The sequence below is a fragment of the Nerophis lumbriciformis genome, linkage group LG13 (genome assembly GCF_033978685.3).
Source record: "Nerophis lumbriciformis linkage group LG13, RoL_Nlum_v2.1, whole genome shotgun sequence".
NCBI classification, from domain to species: Eukaryota; Metazoa; Chordata; class Actinopteri; order Syngnathiformes; family Syngnathidae; genus Nerophis; species Nerophis lumbriciformis.
The window spans coordinates 41,532,921-41,553,775 of NC_084560.2; the positions used below are offsets into that span (position 1 = coordinate 41,532,921).

The 20,855-nt window shown below is 39.3% G+C and overlaps 1 protein-coding gene across 7 annotated transcripts in view; it reads right to left on the minus strand.

Annotated features, from left to right (window-relative positions):
* Nucleotides 1–8,577: 8,577 nt before the first annotated feature.
* ddx3xa (DEAD-box helicase 3 X-linked a) overlaps nucleotides 8,578–20,855 on the minus strand; it is a 30,012-nt gene continuing 17,734 nt past the window's right edge. For 2 of the 7 annotated variants that reach the window (XM_061970790.1, XM_061970788.1), the window contains 16 exons: nucleotides 19,706–19,813; nucleotides 19,269–19,395; nucleotides 19,091–19,195; nucleotides 18,907–19,006; nucleotides 15,737–15,872; nucleotides 15,565–15,662; nucleotides 15,378–15,476; nucleotides 15,142–15,302; nucleotides 14,918–15,062; nucleotides 14,697–14,841; nucleotides 14,419–14,469; nucleotides 13,539–13,720; nucleotides 13,343–13,460; nucleotides 13,090–13,243; nucleotides 12,878–13,005; nucleotides 8,578–11,500 (listed from right to left, as the gene is read on the minus strand). In XM_061970790.1, the coding sequence (XP_061826774.1) occupies nucleotides 11,415–11,500; nucleotides 12,878–13,005; nucleotides 13,090–13,243; nucleotides 13,343–13,460; nucleotides 13,539–13,720; nucleotides 14,419–14,469; nucleotides 14,697–14,841; nucleotides 14,918–15,062; nucleotides 15,142–15,302; nucleotides 15,378–15,476; nucleotides 15,565–15,662; nucleotides 15,737–15,872; nucleotides 18,907–19,006; nucleotides 19,091–19,195; nucleotides 19,269–19,395; nucleotides 19,706–19,813 (1,943 nt within the window). In that variant the 3' untranslated portion in view covers nucleotides 8,578–11,414. Of the gene's footprint in view, nucleotides 11,501–12,877; nucleotides 13,006–13,089; nucleotides 13,244–13,342; nucleotides 13,461–13,538; nucleotides 13,721–14,418; nucleotides 14,470–14,696; nucleotides 14,842–14,917; nucleotides 15,063–15,141; nucleotides 15,303–15,377; nucleotides 15,477–15,564; nucleotides 15,663–15,736; nucleotides 15,873–18,906; nucleotides 19,007–19,090; nucleotides 19,196–19,268; nucleotides 19,396–19,476; nucleotides 19,679–19,705; nucleotides 19,814–20,855 lie in introns of those variants that run through there. The other 5 variants (XM_061970793.1, XM_061970789.1, XM_072914537.1 and 2 more) reach the window with 4 other exon arrangements.

The following is a 20,855-nucleotide window of genomic DNA, read 5'->3' on the forward strand; positions in this document are numbered from 1 at the left end:
GTGATCACTCACACACAAACCCAGCAAAAAGCCATCTCTTAATGGCAGTCAAATCCCCTAGAGATGGAGATGAAAGGTTGGCGGGATTAGCGAGGCAGAGCGTTAACTTAGAAACACACACACACACACACACACACACACACACACACACACACACACACACACACACACACACACACACACACACACACACACACACACACACACACACACACACAATTTCTTGTGTGGATGTGGTAAATGTCTGCATAAATAAAAATGTCCCAATGATGAAAGTGTTACAAACTCACCATTAGTACTTGCCAGAGGTGGGACCAAGTCATTGTTTTGCAAGTCACAAGTAAGTCTCAAGTCTTTGCCCTCAAGTCCGAGTCAAGTCTCGAGTCAAGACAGGCAAGCCCCGAGTCAAGTCCAAAGTCAAGACTGGAAAGTCTCAAGTCAAGTCCTAAGTCCTGCATTTTGAGTTTCGAGTCCTTTCAAGTCCTTTTAACCACAGACTAATATATTAACACAGATTGTGTATGCTTTTCAAACGCTGTATTTATTTATTAAAACAAGTGCATTTTAAATTGCAGGAAAGAAAATTGTGCTGACATTGCACTTTATAATAGCACTATTAACCAGTCATTTTAAACATTAACTCATTCCTTTACAGAACAAACACATTGAAAAATAAAGTGCAAATGTACTTATTTGTACAAAAGTGTTAACATTGAAAAAACATGACATATACGTGAACATAACAAAAAAGTTGTACTTTTTATATGTCAGGGCCCTATGCTGCATTGCATTTGCAAAAGACCAAATTAGCCAAGAGTCTGTCAGTCATTTGTGCACGATGGGGGCGTAGTATGATGCCACCATGGCTGAAAACTCGCTCCACTGGAGCACTGGAGGCAGGCACTGCCAAGACTCTCATGGCCACTCGGAACAGTGAAGGAAGAGTCTTCATGTTCAATGCCCAGAACAAAAGGGGGGAGAGAGTTGTTTTGGGTTGGTGCACTACTTGTAAGTGTATCTTGTGTTTTTTATGTTGATTTAATAAAAAAAAATAAAAAAATTCTTGTGCGGCCCGATACCAATCGATCCACGGACCAGTACCGGGCCGCGGCCCGGTGGTTGGGGACCACTGAGGTAAACAACCAACAGTATGTCAGAAAGCTAGCTAAAACGGTACACATATTCATAATATAGTATACATTTCAACTGACCTTTATTTTACTATTTTTGTCTTTTTTTAGGTGGCTAAAATACGCGGTGCTGCTGACCGCCGTCTAACGTTACGTGTGATATATTGACTAACGTAACCCTGCTTAAAAAAAATCACTGAACAAAAAGTATGAATAAGGTAGTGAACTGCAACAGATTCCCGTGTTTGCAATAACGTTATAACGTTAGCAGTGAGTTTACAGCCTCACTGATTTAACTACACAGCAAATAAAAGTCACGTTACTTAGCCAATAAACGTTATCTTACATTCAAAACTTACCGTTCTTTGTGCAACTTCAAATGCCGGACGAAGTTGGAAGTTGTTGCCTCTCCATCAGTAATTTTCGAACCGCATGTGTTGCATACTGCAAACCGTTTTGTGTTGACCACCTCGTAATTTTTATACCCAAACAAAATTATTTTAGGTATCATTTTTTGTTCACTGGCGTGTGGTTTGGACATGTCTTCTTCCTGCAATTTGATTGGATGAATGCTGTGTGATGAAAACAAAGTAGATCTAATTTGATTGGCTGTTGTACTGACAGCACACCAGCTGACACACGCAACGCTGATAGACAAGTACACAATGAAAAATACGGAGCGCTCCCGAATAACTTTTTCATCTTTGGGTTTTGGGGAAAGTAGCAAGTCATGTCAAGTCATGTCAATTCAAAAGGCTCAAGTCCAAGTGAAGTCACAAGTCATTGATGTTAAAGTCTAAGTCGAGTTGCAAGTCTTTTTACATTTTGTCAAGTCGAGTCTAAAGTCATCAAATTCATGACTCGAGTCTGACTCGAGTCCAAGTCATGTGACTCGAGTCCACACCTCTGGTACTTGCAGTAAACAACAAATGTTTTTGTTGAAATAGGTAATTTCTTGTAAATGTAGGTTTGTTTTTGTAACAGTGCCACTTTTTATATTATAACTACCACTTTTTGTTATATTACCCGAAAAGGTCATGTGTTGGTTGCCCTGACTGTTAAGGAAGTTCCTTAACAGTCAGGGCAACCAACACATGACCTTTTCGGGTCCTTTTTTGTTGTTTGTTTTTTAAAATATCATGCAAGAGATTTTTTTTTTTTTTTAATAAATAAATGCTGTTCGAAATGCAAGTAATCATTAACTTAGAATTTAATGGCAGCAATACATTGTAAAAAAAAGTTGTCACAGGGGCATGTTCACCACTGTGTTACATGGCCTTTCCTTTTAACAACACTCAGTAAGCGTTTGGGAACTGAGGAGACACATTTTTGAAGTGGAATTCTTTCCCATTCTTGCTCGATGTACAGCTTAAGTTGTTCAACAGTCCGGGGGTCTCCGTTGTGCTATTTTAGGCTTCATAATGCGCCACACATTTTCAATGGGAGACATCTCTGGACTACAGGCAGGCCAGTCTAGTACACGCACTCTTACTACGAAACCACGCTGTTTGTAACACGTGCAGAGTGTGGCTTGGCATTGTCTTGCTGAAATAAGCAGGGGCGTCTATGAAAAAGACGTTGCTTGGATGGCAACATATGTTGCTCCAAAAGCTGTATGTACCTTTCAGCATTAATGGTGCCTTCACACATGTGTAAGTTACCCATGCCTTGGGCACCAATACACCCCCATACCATCACAGATGCTGGCTTTTGAACTTTGGCCTCGAGGCCACGACATCCATTTTCCAAAAAACTATTTGAAATGTGGACTCGACAGGCCACAGCACACATTTCCACTTTGCATCAGTTCATCTTAAATGAGCTCGGGCCCAGAGAAGCCGGCAGCGTTTCTGGGTGTTGTTGATAAATGGCTTTGCATAGTAGAGTTGTAACTTGCACTTACAGATGTAGCGACCAACTCTTAGTTACTGACAGTGGTTTTCTGAAGTGTTCCTGAGCCCATGTGGTGATATCCTTTACACACTGATGTCGCTTTTTGATGCAGTACCACCTGAGGGATCGAAAGTCATGGGCATTCAATGTTGGTTTTCAGCCTTGCCGCTTACGGATCCTCTAAATCTTCCGATGATATTATGGACCGTAGATGGTGAAATCCCTAAATTCCTTGCAATAGCTGGTTGATAAATGTTCAACTGTTGGACAATTTGCTCACGCATTTGTTGACAAAGTGGTGACCTTCGCCCCGTCCTTGTTTGTGAATGACTGAGCATTTCATGGAAGCTGCTTTTATACCCAATCATGGCACCCACCTGTTCCCAATTTGCTTGTTCACCTGTGGGATGTTGCAAATAAGTGTTTGATGAGCATTCCTCAACTTTATCAGTCTTTTTTGCCACATGTTGCAGGCATTAAATTCTAAATGAGCTAATATTTGCAAAAAAATTAAGTTTACCAGTTCAAACGTTAAGTATCTTGTCTTTGCAGTCTATTCAATTGAATATAAGTTGAAAAGGATTTGCAAATCATTGTATTCTGTTTTTATTTACCATTTACACAACGTGCCAACTTCACTGGTTTTGTAATATTACTACAGCGTATAGTCGTAATTTAACATTGCAACATTTTTCTTAGTACAGACCATGTTGACGTCTAATAAACTCTCACAAAATCAAGCATTTTGTCCACTAATTTCCACGAATATTTTTGTGTTGCACCTTTTGTCAGAAATTACAAAATCTTCAGCATTGACCAAAAATCATAATTGACTCTTCTATAAGATTACTTAATTTCTATACAAGTGGCATAAAATGAGTGGCAAAAGTAACATGTTTTTTTTCCTATAATATAGCTATTCTTGTACAAAGTGCTGTGTTACATAAGTTTTTCCTGATATTTTTCCTATATGGCTATTCTTGCCCAAAACATGAGTTTTTTTCCCCTGATGTGATTATTTGAAATGCTTAATACAAAACACTTGTGACTTTTGAGTAATTTGACTATTCTTGTACATAACGTTGCAATTATTTTCGTACAAAATATTCTTTGAAAAAGTGACTTTGCTATCATTGACTTTCTTGTACCATTACTTTATTCTTCTAATACAGACTTTTGTGGTGTTGCTTTTGGCACACAGTAAGTCCTTTTTACTTTACTTGTAACATAAATCCTCAACTCGGCATAAAATTATTTGACTGTTGTTTCTCATAATACTTTTTCCATAACAAATATTTTTGACTATTCCTGCAAAGTGGTTTTTCGCAACGTTGCGACTTTGTCATATAATACTAAACAAACTTTTGACTTTGAGTGCATTTTTCTTTCATAACGCTGCTTTTCGTCTACGTAAAGCAGTGCATCTGCCATAAACAGCAATGTTGTGACACTTTTAAACAGGACAATACTGCCATCTACTGTACATGCATATGTGACCCACCCATAATGTGTCACATTTTTGTGTTGATTTATTTATTTTATTTTGTGGTTTGAATACGTTTTTGGAGCGGTCATTCCACATTTATCAGTATTCACATTGGTCAGTACGGGGCAGTAGGGCGTTTCTTCCCAATTGAATGCTATCACCTGCAGACCAGAAGTGTCTTGTCATTCTGATGAGCGCGACCAGTCTGTGAACAATTGAAACGTCCTGTGTGCTTTTTCCTCCTGTATAACAGGTTAGTTTTGGTGAATCAACTCACTAAATAATATCCATGTGATCTTTATAAGTTTAAGTACACATTCTGATGGTGGAGCCTAACTCTAAAGTGTTTGTGAGTTGTAGTTTGTATTTGTGAATGAATCCAGTGCACAGCTGCAGTAATCAATACAAAAAGGCGACGTGAGTACGCAATGTTTATATAGGAACTTCTGATCCTAATTCAGACTCCCAAATTAGAGCTCCCGTTTTCTTATTGATTTTAGAATGTATATTTGTATAATGTGTGTGTTCTGAAATAGTGACAGAGAATAGAACAAGGATGGACAATTCAACCCTTAACTCAACAATGAGTGTTGTGTGTGTATATGTGTAAATAAATGATCACTGAAATTAAAGTATTTCTTTTATTTATATATATATATATATGTAATAATATATATATTATATATATATATATATATATATAGCTAGAATTCACTGAAAGTCAAGTATTTCTTATATATATATATATATATATATATCTTAGCCACGCCCGAAATCAGAGGTCTCAAGGTTGGGAAGTATGCTTTACAAAGAAAAAGTAATACAAAAAAAGTTAAGAGGAACATTTTTTTTTACAATATTCAAGACAATTTAAACAAGGATAAAGCAATATACACAACACAAACACTTTTTACTCCATTCTTTGAGCTGAACTTCTCCAGATCTCCATTTTCTATGTATATAAAAAGGCTTATTTAGCTCTAAAATTGTTGACAAATCGGTCTTAATTGGTTAGTATGTATTGTCAAGATAATCCATCCACTATAAGATGCGAATTAAATGATCATTTGGTTGACTACTACGCAGGTACATTTGGCCAGCGAATAAAATATGTATTTTTACAACATAAAGCTATGTAGAAAGGAATATGAAACCAGAAACTTGGGTCAATGAGCCAAATAACCAGAAAAAAGCATTTACCATATTGGGCGCTTTAAAAGTAAAAATGATCCCACACTTAAGAACTTTTGTCAGCTTCGTTTAGATCGATGATAGTGACAAATACCGATGGAAAATGCATCATGCTATTTTTTCAGCTCAGTGACTTCGCCAACTGAGAAGTCAGTTTCTTAAAGTGACAGTACCACTCCTGGTGTTCCGTTATACATTGAGGCTACAGTTTGGTCTGGCCGTATGACACATTTAATGGGAGTTATGAGAGCATTATGAAAGGACCATGTGGCAACCTCCCCCTCCCACTAAAACTTTCAAAATTAGGTCAGTGTGAAAGCAAAGTGGATTTGCCGCCTAAAACGCAACAGGTTCAACATGGAAAGGCAAATAGGTCAGCTTGATGGGATACAGGCAAAACTTGAAAACTAAAAATGTATTGTAAAAGTCAATTTATTTCAACTTTAAATGTGAAACTAATGTGATCTAAATCTCTTTACATAAAGTGAGATATGCCAAAGTTTGTTATGACGATCATGGTTTAGTTTTTTCAATTCAAGGTTTTCAAAAGCTGTAAACCATAATCATAAAAATTATATCCAAAGAAGTCTTGCTATATCTTGAGTTTCATGATATGAGCCTATGTCACATCAGTTCATACTTGCTAACCTTCAGACCTCCAAATTCGTGAGATTTTTGGGGGGTGGGGGCGGGGGTTGAGGGGGGCGGGGTTAAGAGCGAGGAGTAGCTAGAATTCACTGAAATTCAAGTATTTCTTTCCCCCCAAAATGCGACTTATAGTCCGAAAAATACGGTATTTATTATATATATATATATATATATAATAAATACCGTATTTTTCGGACTATAAGTCGCATTTATAGTCTGAAAAATACGGTATTTATTATATATATATATATAAAATAAATACCGTATTCTTTCCCCCAAAAAGCGACTTATAGTCCGAAAAATACGGTATTTATTATAAATATATATATATATATATGTTCACTATTCTTTATTTATTTTAAATTGCCTTTCAAATGTCTATTCTTGGTGTTGGGTGTTGTCTAATAAATTTCCCCCAAAAATGCGACTTATAGTCCGAAAAATACGGTATTTATTATACATATATATATATATAATAAATACCGTATTTTGTCTAATAAATTTCCCCCAAAAATGCCACTTATAGTCCGAAAAATACGGTATTTATTATATATATATATATATAATAAATACCGTATTTTGTCTAATAAATTTCCCCCAAAAATGCGACTTATAGTCCGAAAAATACGGTATTTATTATATATATATATATATATATATAATAAATACCTATTTATTATATATATATATATATTATATATATATATTATATTATATTATATATATATTATATATATATAATAAATACCTATTTATTATATATATATATATATATAATAAATACCGTATTTTTCGGACTACAAGTCGCATTTTTGGGGGAAATTTATTAGACAAAATACGGTATTTATTATATATATATATATATATATATATATATATATATACAATAAATACCGTATTTTTCGGTATTTATTATATATATATACATATATATATATATAATAAATACCGAAAAATACGGTATTTATTGTTTATTGTATTTATTATATATATATATATATATATATATACACATATATATATAATAAATACCGCATTTTTCGGACTATAAGTCGCATTTTTGGGGGAAATTTATTAGACAAAATACGGTATTTATTATATATATATATATATATATATATATATATATAATAAATACCGTATTTTTCGGACTATAAGTCGCATTTTTGGGGGAAATTTATTAGACAAAACCCAACACCAAGAATAGACATTTGAAAGGCAATTTAAAATAAAGAATAGTGAACAGGCTGAATAAGTGTACGTTATATGAGGCATAAATAACCAACTGGTATGTTAACGTAACATATTATGGTAAGAGTCATTCAAATAACTATAACATATAGAACATGCTATACGTTTACCAAACAATCTGTCACTCCTAATCGCTAAATCCTATGATATCTTATACGTCTAGTCTCTTACGTGAATGAGCTAAATAATATTTGATATTTTACGGTAATGTGTTAATTTCACACATAAGTCGCTTCTGAGTATAAATTGCACTCCCGGCCAAACTATGAAAAAAGACTGCGACTTATAGTCCGGAAAATACGGCACTTGACTTTCAGTGAATTCTAGCTATATATATATATATATACACACACACAAATAAATAAAATAAATACTTGAATTTCAGTGTTCATTTATTTACACACAACACTCATCTCTACTCATTGTTGTATTTGAAAGTGCAATGCTTTGCAGCCAGTAGCACAGCCTTTGAAGGAGCATAGTTATGGGCAGTGTAATATTCTGGGTTGGAGTCAATAACCAGGCGAGGTGACTAAGTTACGTCTCTTTACTTCATACTTCAGAACCGACTCCCACACTTGCCGTCAGGGTGCGCAATACAATGTAAACCTTTGGCCAACCAAAGAGTAACCACAGACCACTATACGGTATAGTGTTCTGTGGTTACTTTTTGGTTGGCCAAGCGGACGTGACGACAGGCTGTCCTCACCGACCTGGAGGGGGCGTGCGTGCCTTAAGTCCGGCTGGAAATCGGGAGAATGGTTGTCCTGGGAGATTTTTGGGAGAGGCACTGAAATTCAGGAGTCTCCCGGAAAATTCGGGCGGGTTGGCAAGTATGTATCAGTTTCACATTGTAAATCTAATTGTTAGTATAAACAAACCATTGCACAATATTTTTAGTCTAACTTGTATGACCAAATTAGGAGGGAAATCATTGTCTGGCACTAATGTGAAATAAGACCGCAGAGACAGAAGCAATTAGAAATTAAATCTTTATGTAATTTCTTCAAAGGAAATGAAGCCCATCCAATCAATCGACGCTAATTAGACTAATTACCACCTTCTTTTTAGAGTGGCTTTGCTACAGGCATCTCTCTTACTCTCACTACAGTAAACAAGTATTCAGGAAACATGCTGAACTTTTGTGTCCAGATAACATTTTTTTTTTGCATTCAAACATTTTTAATTCTGGTAAAATCATACAACTGAGCAGATGAGTAAATCCCCAACGCTGCGCATTAGCCAGGAAGCTAACACAAGAAAGCAAAAAAAAAAAAAGTCTACATCTAAAGAGCTCCGGTGTTCTACAATGGCTCGGCGCGCTTCGCCTAAAAGCCACTGTGAGAAGTCCAGAGTTGTAAGAATATGCAAGATCAACAATGACAATAAACCACATGTTTGTTTCTTTTAGGATTGCCATGTGCCAGACAGATTCACTGGAGAAAAGGAATCAGACCAAAATCAGAGTAGTAACAATTATGCACACAATAGGAGAGAAAAAAAAAAAAAAAATCGGAACACTTCTGCGCGACGCTTAGGAAATGTGTTTGCTCTTTTGACAGCTAGATTTCAAACCTTGGCAGGTTTTTTTTGTTCAATTCCATTTGCAAATTTCTGCAGACCAATTAGAAGATTGAAATCAGATGACCAGCCCCGCAGAGGCCCTGAAAACAGCTGTGGATATTATCATCTTCAAGTAGTTATTATGTCCGATGTATCGTTAACATTAAAAAGCTCACACTACCCCGAAATATACAAATTTCACGCATACAGGGTGACATTCAACATTCAAGTGCCAGTGTTTTTTTTTTTTGTTTTACTGTCTTTTGGTCAAGTTTTCTGACTTTCAAAGAATCACTTTGAGGCTTACAAAAATAAATATTTGTCAAAAATGCTTAATAAATTACACAAAAACTAGCAGCAAAAAGTAGAATCTAGAAATCTGTGCAAATGGCTAAATTCCCCCCTCCCGACTGCTAAATCCCTCTGGTCCCAAAAAAATCCTGGTTTTAACGTTGAGAAACCTTCCCCTTTTGTAAACAAGCTGCGTTTTTTTGTTGTTTTTTATTTTTTTCAACTCTCTCAACCCCTCCAATCTCCTCAAACACACACACACACAATATTTGGAAGCTTAAGGACACATATGCCAGACATGCTATATAAAACTCTGGATGTGCAATAAAAGAACTTTAGTAAAACTCAATGGGCACAACACACAAGGTTCTTAGCGCCCTAGAATCAAGTAGCACCATTCTACTACCTCAGGTTCTCAACATGATCAGTGCATCTCTTTTCTTAAAAAAAAAAAAAAAGGTTTCAAGGCACAACACCCCTGATGAGAAATCAAGCATTTATCTGGCTTGACCAGGCCACATGTTGACCTGACGGAGAGAAATGACACAACCCCTCGCCCAATTCAGTAGTTTGCGCCACTGACAACTGTGCCCAGGCGCCTACTACCCATGTTCCACTGAGCCCCACCCCCTCCCACCTATCATTGAATGATAAACCTCAAGTAATCCTTGTTCGTCCCTCCACGCCTATAAACGCAGCTTGAAAAAAAAGAGAAAACTGTTGATTAAGTTAAGCCTGCGACTCAAGTTCACCCTGTCCTTTCACCTTGACCAAAAAACATAACACTTGCACGCGTGGAATACCGTTGCGGACCGCCGCGGTGGGTTCGGCTCGACGCCACGCAATGCCCTCCCGATGCCGTGGTCCTTATGCAGCCCACCTTTGAACCATCAAGATTGGCAGGCATTTTGTTTTTTGAAATGCATACTCAAAAAAAATAAAAAACCTTAACTAAAAGAGAAACTGTTTGTTATTTTCTAATTGTTGTGCATACCTGCACCGTAAATGTCAAGTACAAATGGAGAAAAGGAAAAAGAATACGCCCACTTTTCTGGAGCTAGCGCTTGGTAACATGCTAGCTGCCGTAACACTGTCAAGTCAATTGAATAAGGGAAAAACAAAAAGTGGTGGAGTAACAAGTTCCAGCACAGATTATTCTGGTTTTAACCTCAGTGATTGCTGGCACTGAGCCGTCCTTTATGAAGAATGGTTGTTGCAGAAACAACCACTGCCTTCATTTAAGAAAAAAAAAGAAAAAAAGAAGATGGAGGCAGTCCAGGATAGAGTGAGCAGAAAGAAAACAAAACGTAACTTGGATTAAAATACAGATCGTTCAGAGCGGCACAGTGGGCCCGTCAGCTGTTTGCTAGAAATTTTGAGGTTCAAATGGAATCATGACTCTCACGAGCCATAACATCCCAGTGTTTGCCAAGGTTTGATCGATTACAAGCTTTTTTTCTTCTGCCTAACCTTTAATATTTGCCACCAAACCTAACAGTAAAACTAAATCGGAGCTCTTGGCCATTATTTTGTCCATCTAATGAAATGAAAATTGAGACTTTAGTTCAATTGAAAAAGGCAGAGTACATTAACATACAAGTGATCTTCAGGAGTTTTGCATTTTAGGGATTTTCGTATCCACAAAAAGACTTCTAACAATAACAGTCCGAGGTTGCTATCGGACAGTGCATGTCGGCATCCATGCTCACTCTGAGGTGCAGTGGAGGATGTCTCTGCTCTCTCTGGTGCCGTGCACACATGCGCGTGCTGGTGACTTTCCCTTAGCGCCACGCTGCACTCGTGTTTTGGTTTTTTTTGAGAGAAGCATCTGGCAAAGAACCAGTGTTGCTAAATGTACTGTGTGTCAGTGAAGCTACACAGGGAGGGTTGTTATGGTCTGGCTTTTAAGTTAACATGTGGTTTCCCATTGGGTTGGCATGGCAACCTACTCCTTTTGGCGACTAGTTACCCCACCAGTCCACACTTCCTGAGTGGCTGTAGTTTCCTCCGTAGCCATCGTTGTTGTAGAAGTTGCCTCCAAATCCACCTGTGGAGGAATATGATTCTATTTAGCCACTTTTATTTATAAATACAATGAGAACAACATACCGTATTTTCCGCACTATAAGGCGCACCTAAAAACCACAATTTTTCTCAAAAGCTGACAGTGCGCCTAATAACCCGGTGCGCTTTATTACGATTCATTTTCATAAAGTTTCGGTCTCGCAACTTCGGTAAACAGCCGCCATCTTTTTTCCCGGTAGAACAGGAAGCGCTTCTTCTTCTACGCAAGCAACCGCCAAGGAAAGCACCCGCCCCCATAGAACAGGAAGCGCTTCACCCGCCCCCGGAAGAAGAAGAAAAAACGCGCGGATATCACCGTACGTTTCATTTCCTGTTTACATCTGTAAAGACCACAAAATGGCTCCTACTACGCGACAAGGATCCGGATCATAAAAAGACGCAATCTCTCCATCCGCACACGGATTACTACCGTATTTCACAGCAACTGATATTCCTGTGAACTGCACTGTGGAACGGGAGCACGTACGGTGAATATTCGCACCACAGGGAATGAGGAGTCATCCTTCACTGTGGTTCTAGCTTGCCATGCTAACTTCCACCCATCCAAAAGAGACCTTTCCAGCCGGCGTCATCATAAAAGCTAACTCGAAGGGATGGATGGATGAAGAAAAGATGAGCGAGTGGTTAAGGGAAGTTTACGCGAAGAGGCCGGGTGGCTTTTTTCACACAGCTCCGAAGGCGAACACACCTTCACTAAGACGGGCAGATAGCGCCGGTCGACATACGCCAACATCTGCCAGTGGATCGTAAATGCCTGGAAGGCAGGATTCACAGAACTGCTGCACAACAACAGCGACACTGACTCCCGATGACTTCTACGAGACGGAACCGGCCATTTTTGGATCCCACGCTTGCGCAACTTTTCAATTCGGACACCGAAGACGAAGAATTCGAAGGATTTACGAATGAAGAATAACTTCAGAAGGTGAGCGCTATGTTTATTTTGTGTGTTGTGACATTAACGTTCGAGCAACATTATGTTGCTATTTATTGCTCTACACCATTTTGAATTTTACTATGTTTGTGATTGCACATTTGCGTACATTTTGGGACAGAGTTGTTAGAACGCTGGTTTTCAATATATTATTAAAGTTTGACTGAACTATCTGACTGTTTTTTTGACATTCACTTTAGCGCAGCGTTTTTTTGACATTCACTTTAGCGCAGCGTAGGCGCGGCTTTTAGTCCGGGGCGGCTTATTGGTGGACAAAATTATGAAATATGTAATTCATAGAAGGTGCGGCTAATAATCCGGTGCGCCTTATAGTGCGGAAAATACGGTAGTTATCATATACGCATACAATAATAAAGTAACTGGAAGTTAAAGACCGTGACCTACCTCCACCACCACCAAAGCCACGGTTCCCTCCATGACCGCCAGGGTTTCGGCCTGTTCGGTTGCTGCCGAAGCCTCCAGCCCCGCCTGGTGTCTGTCGGTAGTCCCGAGCTCCAAAACCACCAGAGAACCTAAAAGTTATATAATAGGGGCGTGTCTTTCTCAGTATTTTTGGCATTGTGCTGGTGTCAGATCTGTGAATGTACAAATGTTACCTCTTGGAGCGGCCACGGCTGCTACTCTTGTGCTGGTGCTCATACGCGAGGCTCTCAAGCCAGGAGGGGACCTCCTGCTTTGCCTCCACCAAGATGTCCAGCAAGTCTTTGGTTATGTTGCTGTTTTTGTCGTTAAAGAACGACGTGGCCAGACCTATGCACAGGCATGTCAATGGCATTGTTAGGGCAATCTAATTCAAAACCATGTTCTTTAAAAAAAAAAGAAAAGAAGAAACAATTAAAATAACTATACCGAGGTTTCCCACACGTCCCGTACGGCCAATACGGTGAACGTATTCTTCAATGTCGCTAGGCAAATCAAAGTTTATGACATGCTTCACGTTGGAGATGTCCAGACCTCTAGCAGCCACCTGGTGAACAAAGACTACCATTTAGCACTCAGGTTACAGTAAAATAATAAAAGTAGGGGGAGCATCCCCTAGCCTTACAGCCGTAGCCACCAGGATGGGGCAGCGTCCAGAGCGGAACTGATGGAGAGCTTCCTCTCGGTCTCTCTGGGATCGGTCACCGTGGATGCTTGTGCACTTATAGCCCTCACGATATAGGAAGTCCTCCAAAGCGTCGGCGCCTTTCTTGGTTTCCACAAAGACTAGAGTCAACGAGTCTTTGCCTGCAAAAGGAGATAAGTACCACACAGAAAGGGACCAAAATGAAATGTCTACATACTGCACATGGTGCGGTTCTATAGGGATAGGTGACATGTGTAGGAGGTTAAGTAACTAGGTCTCATGATGGAAAAACAAAATGACAAATTAGAAATGATAAAGGGGTTGCATAAAAAGCTTTTCATCTACTGACAACCATTAACTTGATGACCACTGCACTCTAAATTATATTTAAGTTGGCTATTTGGTCACAATGTAGTATATATATATGGTTGGCATTAATGGCTATCAGGGAAAAAGCTTAAAGATAGTACAATGGCTGGAGGGTGATGGGTAAGGGGACAGCATTCCAAAAATCACATTATTTGCAGCCAACCTCCACTGTGCCAGTATCGGCTCAAACCAGAGGAAAAACACAATCCAAAGCTCGGCCTTCTCCATTCCTCAAGTGTGAGCACATTTTAATGACCGGGACCATGTCAGTCTTAATGACTGCTTGAGTTGTTAAGGCAGAAGAAAAACTGAGCACATCAAAAGACAGCCATTTTTTTTTAACAGCTCAAAGTCCCTGTTGGCCAAATAAAAACTGAGCAGCATGTTGGCTGGAGAGCAAAAGGGATAAAAAGGAAAATGAGCTGTGGGATGTGATGTTTCTTTTAGCTGGTGGGTTCGGCGCAAAAAGCTTTGGTACGTTTGTACTTACCTGGTGTTTCTGGGGGCTCTGTCCCATTTTCCTGAGCCTCATTGGGAATAACTAAGATAAAAACCAAACCAGGCCAGAAAATGTGAGCCTGTGCGGTACACAACGTTCACAGCTTTATGCAGATCACATGGGACGTGCCAACTAAACATAGAAGGAATCCTACTGACCCATCTCATTTCAAAACGCGTTTTAAACAGAAAGTTTAGCTATGGCAGTTTTAGCTTGGCATGGGGACTCTAAAAAAACAATGGTTTCCCCAAAATAAAGTTTTTTCTTACCAGTGGCATTGAGCAAGTCCAGGAGGAAAGATCTCTTGTCAACCTCCTCCACCCAGACCACCTTCTGTGTGATGTTCTCTGAGGTTGAACCAACACGACCAACAGCCAAGAAAATGTAGTCCTCCAAAAAATCGCGAGCAAGGACCTACACACAAGAAGTCTAGCGGTAAGGACGCTTATTAACTGCAGTATGTACCATGTTCTTGGTTATTAAAGCAGACCTGGATCTCCTTGGGGAAGGTGGCACTGAACATCATTGTCTGACGAATGCCTTTCGGGGGCATTGTGTCTTGCTCCACGATGCGTCTGATCTGTGGCTCGAAACCCATGTCCAACATGCGATCAGCCTCGTCCAGCACCAAGTAGCTTCATACGGACACAACAAACAACATATTTAAAAACATCTAAACACTAAGTTCATGCAGGCATTTGTGTAAATACTGACTTGCAGTAGTCCAGACCGATCTTTCCCCTCTCCATCATGTCCACCAGGCGGCCAGGAGTAGCGACTAGCAGGTGACAGCCTTTCTCTAATTCCCTGATCTGCTGGCCGATGTCGGCGCCGCCATACACCACACAGGGGCGTACGCGTGAGCGGTAGGCAAACTGGAGTAGGACAAGAAAAACATGATTAAAGCCACAATAATTACTGCATTAAATGTGATTAAATAAACCGCTCACCTTTCTGGCCTCTTCGTAAATCTGCAGGGCCAGCTCTCTGGTGGGAGCCAGGACGAGGGAGAGTGGGTACTGCTTACGGCGGCCGTATCTTCCATTATCCTGTCAGGTTTACAAATGTATCAGAGAGTTAATAACCAATTGAAATGCTAAAAAAAAGGTGAAACTGTTAAACTGCAAGGTTTTCTACCTGTCCATTGTTCTTGGCAGCCTGTAGAGCATCTCCAGGCCCATCGGAGTAGATCTGACTTAGCACAGGCAACAAGAAGGCAGCAGTTTTTCCAGATCCTGAAATAACACAAGAAAATGTCAAAAAGCCCAACTCCATCTGTAAAAGTACTGTGAAGCTTGTGAGAATTTACCAGTCTGGGCACAGGCCATCAGGTCTCTCTTGGACTTGATAATGGGAATGGCGTGCTTCTGGACCGGAGTGGGACGCGTGTAGCGACTCAGGGCAATGTTGCCCATGACGATCTCACCCATGTCCACATCACTGAACTGCACAATATTAGAATCACGGTCAGAAATTTGTGTCTTAAGATTCGCTAACATGTGACAAGATTCACCAATGCCTGCACACTAGGGATGCCGTCGTGTGTGGTAACTCGGCCTTGGCGCCATGCGAAACCATTGAATACAAATGACAGAGATGAATGAAAACAAGTTTTTTGTTTATTTGATCAAGAGATGGATTGAAATGACACCGCGTACACTGCATCTTACTATTAGCAAAATTATCACTTGAGTGTTATTTTTGTACCAGATATAAGCTTTACTTTTTATGGAATCATTTTCAAAGAACTTAATTAGGAGTTTCCTATGGGAAGCAATACTTCTGTATTGATTAAAGTAGCATGTCTCCAACATTGCGATCAATAAAGTGCAAACTTTAAACTTCTGTCTTGAATAAAATACTTCTGTAAATAAAAATTAATATTTCATCCAAATAATCAAGAAAAACTTTGAGGACTATAGTTTGTTTCACTAAGTGGATAAACGGAGGCTTTTTCATTCACACATCTTGGTGATGTGTAGATCGGCTGCTTTAGGGATCGTTCTGTGCATTGTGCTTCTTTGTCATTATACATGGTATCATACATACCTAGGGTAAATTCCACCATAGTGCTGCTTTTTAGTTCTTTGTTTGTTGCGGTCTTGTTTGCCTCGTAAAGGGTAAGTAGCATTTCCCGCCCTCTTTGAGGCTTTGGTTTTAGGTGATGGAATAAGTTTGTTGTGCTGCGGTCTGTTTTAAATAAACTTTGCCGTGTGGCAGTCTTTTGTTCCATGCCTGTTACCGCATAACCAGAGTACTGACAACACTTTTCTTTCCTTTGGAACAAATGTCTCGCTGTCATTAGCATAAGCTATGTTTTCCTCGTGACACTAATGAAGTAACGGGACAACAAGCTACAAAAGCTCATGTGGAGCAAAAAACCTGCTGTAGCAAGAGGAGAACAAAAATATTTTTTCTTTAAAAATCGTCTGCAATAAAAAACTTGAATCTATTGATAAAATGTATATATCACCCATGTCTAGTGGTAACATATTGCATCATTTCTCAAAACTATTAATCTACTTAATCTACTATTACTTAGCTTACTTTGTTTTAACATGTTCAGATGTAGTAAGCACTTATTCTTCTGCTCTCTCAATACTTTGCATTAGTTTCGGGCAATACTACAAATTTGGGTTTCGATTAGGGCTGGGCGATGTATCGAATATACTCGATATATATCGCGTGTTTGTCTCTGTGCGATAAAGATAATGACTATCGTGATATTAGAGTATACGTCCTCACGCAGTTGCTTTTAGTTGCGGGCATTACACTACAGGCTTTTTCTCACTCTTTCTTGTATCTGCTTCTCACAGAGACATAAAACAAGCGCACCTTCTTACATACGTCACACATACTGTTTGAATTTCATACGCTCTCGCAGAGCAGACAGGTAGCGACATGGTAAAGTTAGCTGTGATGCTAGCGGTGTGGTAACAAATGAAAGAAGAATTAAGTCCATCGTCTGGCGGTGGTTTGGCTTCAAGCGGGAAGATGTTTTACAAGTATGCGGCAAAAATGTTGCTACAAAAAGTAGCAGCACTGCTAATATGTAGCACCATTTGAAAAGTCCCCCGTTAGAGAATGAAGAGTGCTTGAAACTCCGCATGTCAACATCTCCGTTCGGTGCCACACCCACAAAATACCGAAGCAACCATTTCCCCATCAACACCGTGTGAAAAAAATAGGCAACAGAAGGAGATAACGTCCGCAGGAACCTACCACATAGTGAAGGACATACACTATTGGATTTCCTTTTATGCAGCTCGTTTTTATTTGACAGTTATTGAAATATCTTGTGTGACACCATGCACAAAAGTGCACTTTATTTGTTTTAAAATATTGTAGTGGCGTTCTGTACAAAAAGTGCACTTTAATTTAGTGTTTTGATATGTCATCTTAGTGACATCATGCACAAAAGTGCACTAATAGCTTGTTCTAAAATGTCTGACACTCTTGCACTTTCTGTTTTGGAATTTACATGAATGTTTGTGCCACTGCTTAATAACGGTTTAATAAATACAGTTTTGGTAAATTGACTTAGTTGTGATTTCCCTCTCTGCATGAAAGTTTAAAATTAGCATATATTAATGCAGTATGAACAAGAATGTTTTAATGTAGACACATACAGTAGAATCATCATACTGCTGTGATTATATGCATCAAGTGTTCATTCAAGGCTAAGGTAAAATATCGAGATATATATCGTGTATCGTGACATGGCCTAAAAATATCGACATATTAATAAAAGGCCATATCGCCCAGCCCTAGTTTCGATCCGAACCCAAGTAGTCATAGGGGGAGTATTGTTTTGTTAAATTAGTTTCGGACGATACACAAAAAAAGTGTATTGGTCCAAAACCAAGTCGTTATAGGTAGAGTATTGGTCATACCAATGCTGATACTAAAAGGTTCCTTTTTGATGACTGCTCCAATCAGACAAACACAGGATGGCAGTGTAACAATTTTAATTAAGTATTAAAATAAAAAAATCTAATGTTTTTTGCCCCTACAAGGCCTCCTGTGTCCAGGGACTTATTTCTTGAGTTTGTAAACCACAACAAAATATTTTTGATGACAAAAAAATAAAAGTTAAAGTTAAAGTACCAATGATTGTCACACACACACTAGGTGTGGCGAGATTATTATTATTATTATTATTATTAAATATTGTGTAATATCAACAAAATAAGGCTATACGCTGCATCGGTCCAATCAATATTTGTATCGATCTGCCCACCTTTGTTTATGTTAAGGGCTCTAGCTTTCGATTAGCATATCTTCATACGCTGGTGCATAGTGTAGCATGTTTAGCTCTTCCTAGTCCTCCAGTGATAATGTAACATGTAAAAAATGCTTCACACCGCTCGTTTGCGGCCAAATTTGCAGACAAAATGACATTATTAAGAACTATCGGCGGCCAAATGGATATCATTTTTATCTTATATTGTCTATATTGCACAACCCTACTGTACTTACGCTATCAATGTGGGGTGGGCAGTTGCTTCCAGTGGCCTCCACGGGAATATCATCATACTTCTCAAAATTAATCCCAGTGTTGCCCCCAGAGAAAAGCTCCCTATAAAAAAGATGAGGAGCATAGCTTCAAGTTAGCATGGACTTCAGTAAAACAGAGTGCTTCAAATCAGGTTACTGGGCTTACTGTTCTACACGCTCATTGGGAGCGGTCGGCTTGGACCAATCCTCATCTCTGGATTCCTCCGCCCAGCGGTTGTTTCCTCCGCCAGAATAGCCCCCACGCTCGTACCTGTGTATATGTAATACTTTTAATGGTTGGGGTCTTACAAGCTTAGATACAAGCATCACAATACGAGACTTACCTTCCTCTTGAGCCTGCTCCGCGATCATTAAAGAAGGCAGACTTTGACCGGTCGTTGTTGCGTCCTCCAAAGCTGTTGTAAGCAGCGTCTCTCTGCTGTCCGCCCCAGTTTCCGTCACCACCAAACCCTAGAAGGGAACAGGGTGTGTCCATCAGCAAAAAAACTGTTTCCTAGCATCAAATTACTGCCAAAAAATGGGAAACCTGACATTTTCCTCCAAGCTGCTCCATGAGTTCTGATCAAACGTTTAAACAGTGATACTGTTTAAGCAAGGAAGCGGTAGGCAGAGCTGACTGGATTATACCTAGTCTCAATAAACTGCGTTAGAGTGAGACTTTTCTTTTCTTGCAGCAAGACAGGATTAGCCCACCTGCATTCTGAAATGGCTGATTAAAAGGAGCCTCCGCCCCAGTTACCACGGAAGCCAATGCGCCCACCTCTATCATGACGTGGGGGTCCGCGCCCTCCAAAGCCCCCGTTTGTGCGGTTGTCGTGGTACCCGTTCACAAATCCGTTGCTGCGGCCACCATCCCATCCAGGTGCATCTTGACAGAAAAAAACCCAGGATCAGTCCTGTGCATGTTTTCTGATCCAATCAGTTCTCAATTTCAAGTTGAAGACTCAGATGGTATGCTGGTGACTCAATTCAAAATGAACGCTAGCCTGCAAGCTTGCACAATTACTAGAATTGAAATAGCTCAGTGTTTTAGGAGAAACAGGCAAGCACATGGGCAAAGGAGGAAAAAGGCAGAAAGAAAAATGTAAATATACAATCTGCTTCTGCTCTATATTTTGTAATATTTGCAATTACACAATATGAAATCCAGCCACCAAAATGTAACAATTCAATGCTCAAACATCTTTGTTGAATACTCGCCATTTGAAGTTCGAGATTCTTTGTGTGTTATTCACGGTTCACACGTGGTAAATGCTTTGTGCCAGTCACGTCAAGCGTTAACATGCACAGTCCAGTGCACACAAGTAGGGAGTGCAACACAGTCTAATGATCTAATTGAATACAGATGACTGGACTACCAAACCATTAACTCCAACCTAATTCCTTTAACAACCTTAAAATGTAGATTTGGACAGATTTTATAGCCAAACAATGTTGTCAATTCTGAAGTTTGCCAGGTAAAATGTTGCATTATTTAACAAATTACCTATTGTTACAATCTCTACTAGTTCAAATCTCGAACGTTATGAGGAATGACTGGTGCCAAACAGCAGCAGTGTCAGGTTTTGGCTCAGAACAGTGCAAAATTATTCCACATCAAAACAGTCCAAGACACACGCACACTGGAGGCAAATGCAAACTCTCTTGTTAGCTGCCAACAACCTGTCAGTTAGCCAATTATTAAAAAACTAAAGTTCACTTGGTTCTTGACAGAGCAATTTGACTAAATACTTTAAAATTGCCAACTACTTAAGATCTTTGCTGGGCGTTTTTTTTTTTTATGGTAAATAAATACAATTTCCAAGTTGGCACAAATTGTAGCTCTGAACATTTACCAAGCAGACAAATCTGGTGACCGAATGTCTACACTTTGCTAAGAAACCAACTTACCAAAGTTGGTTCACCTTAAA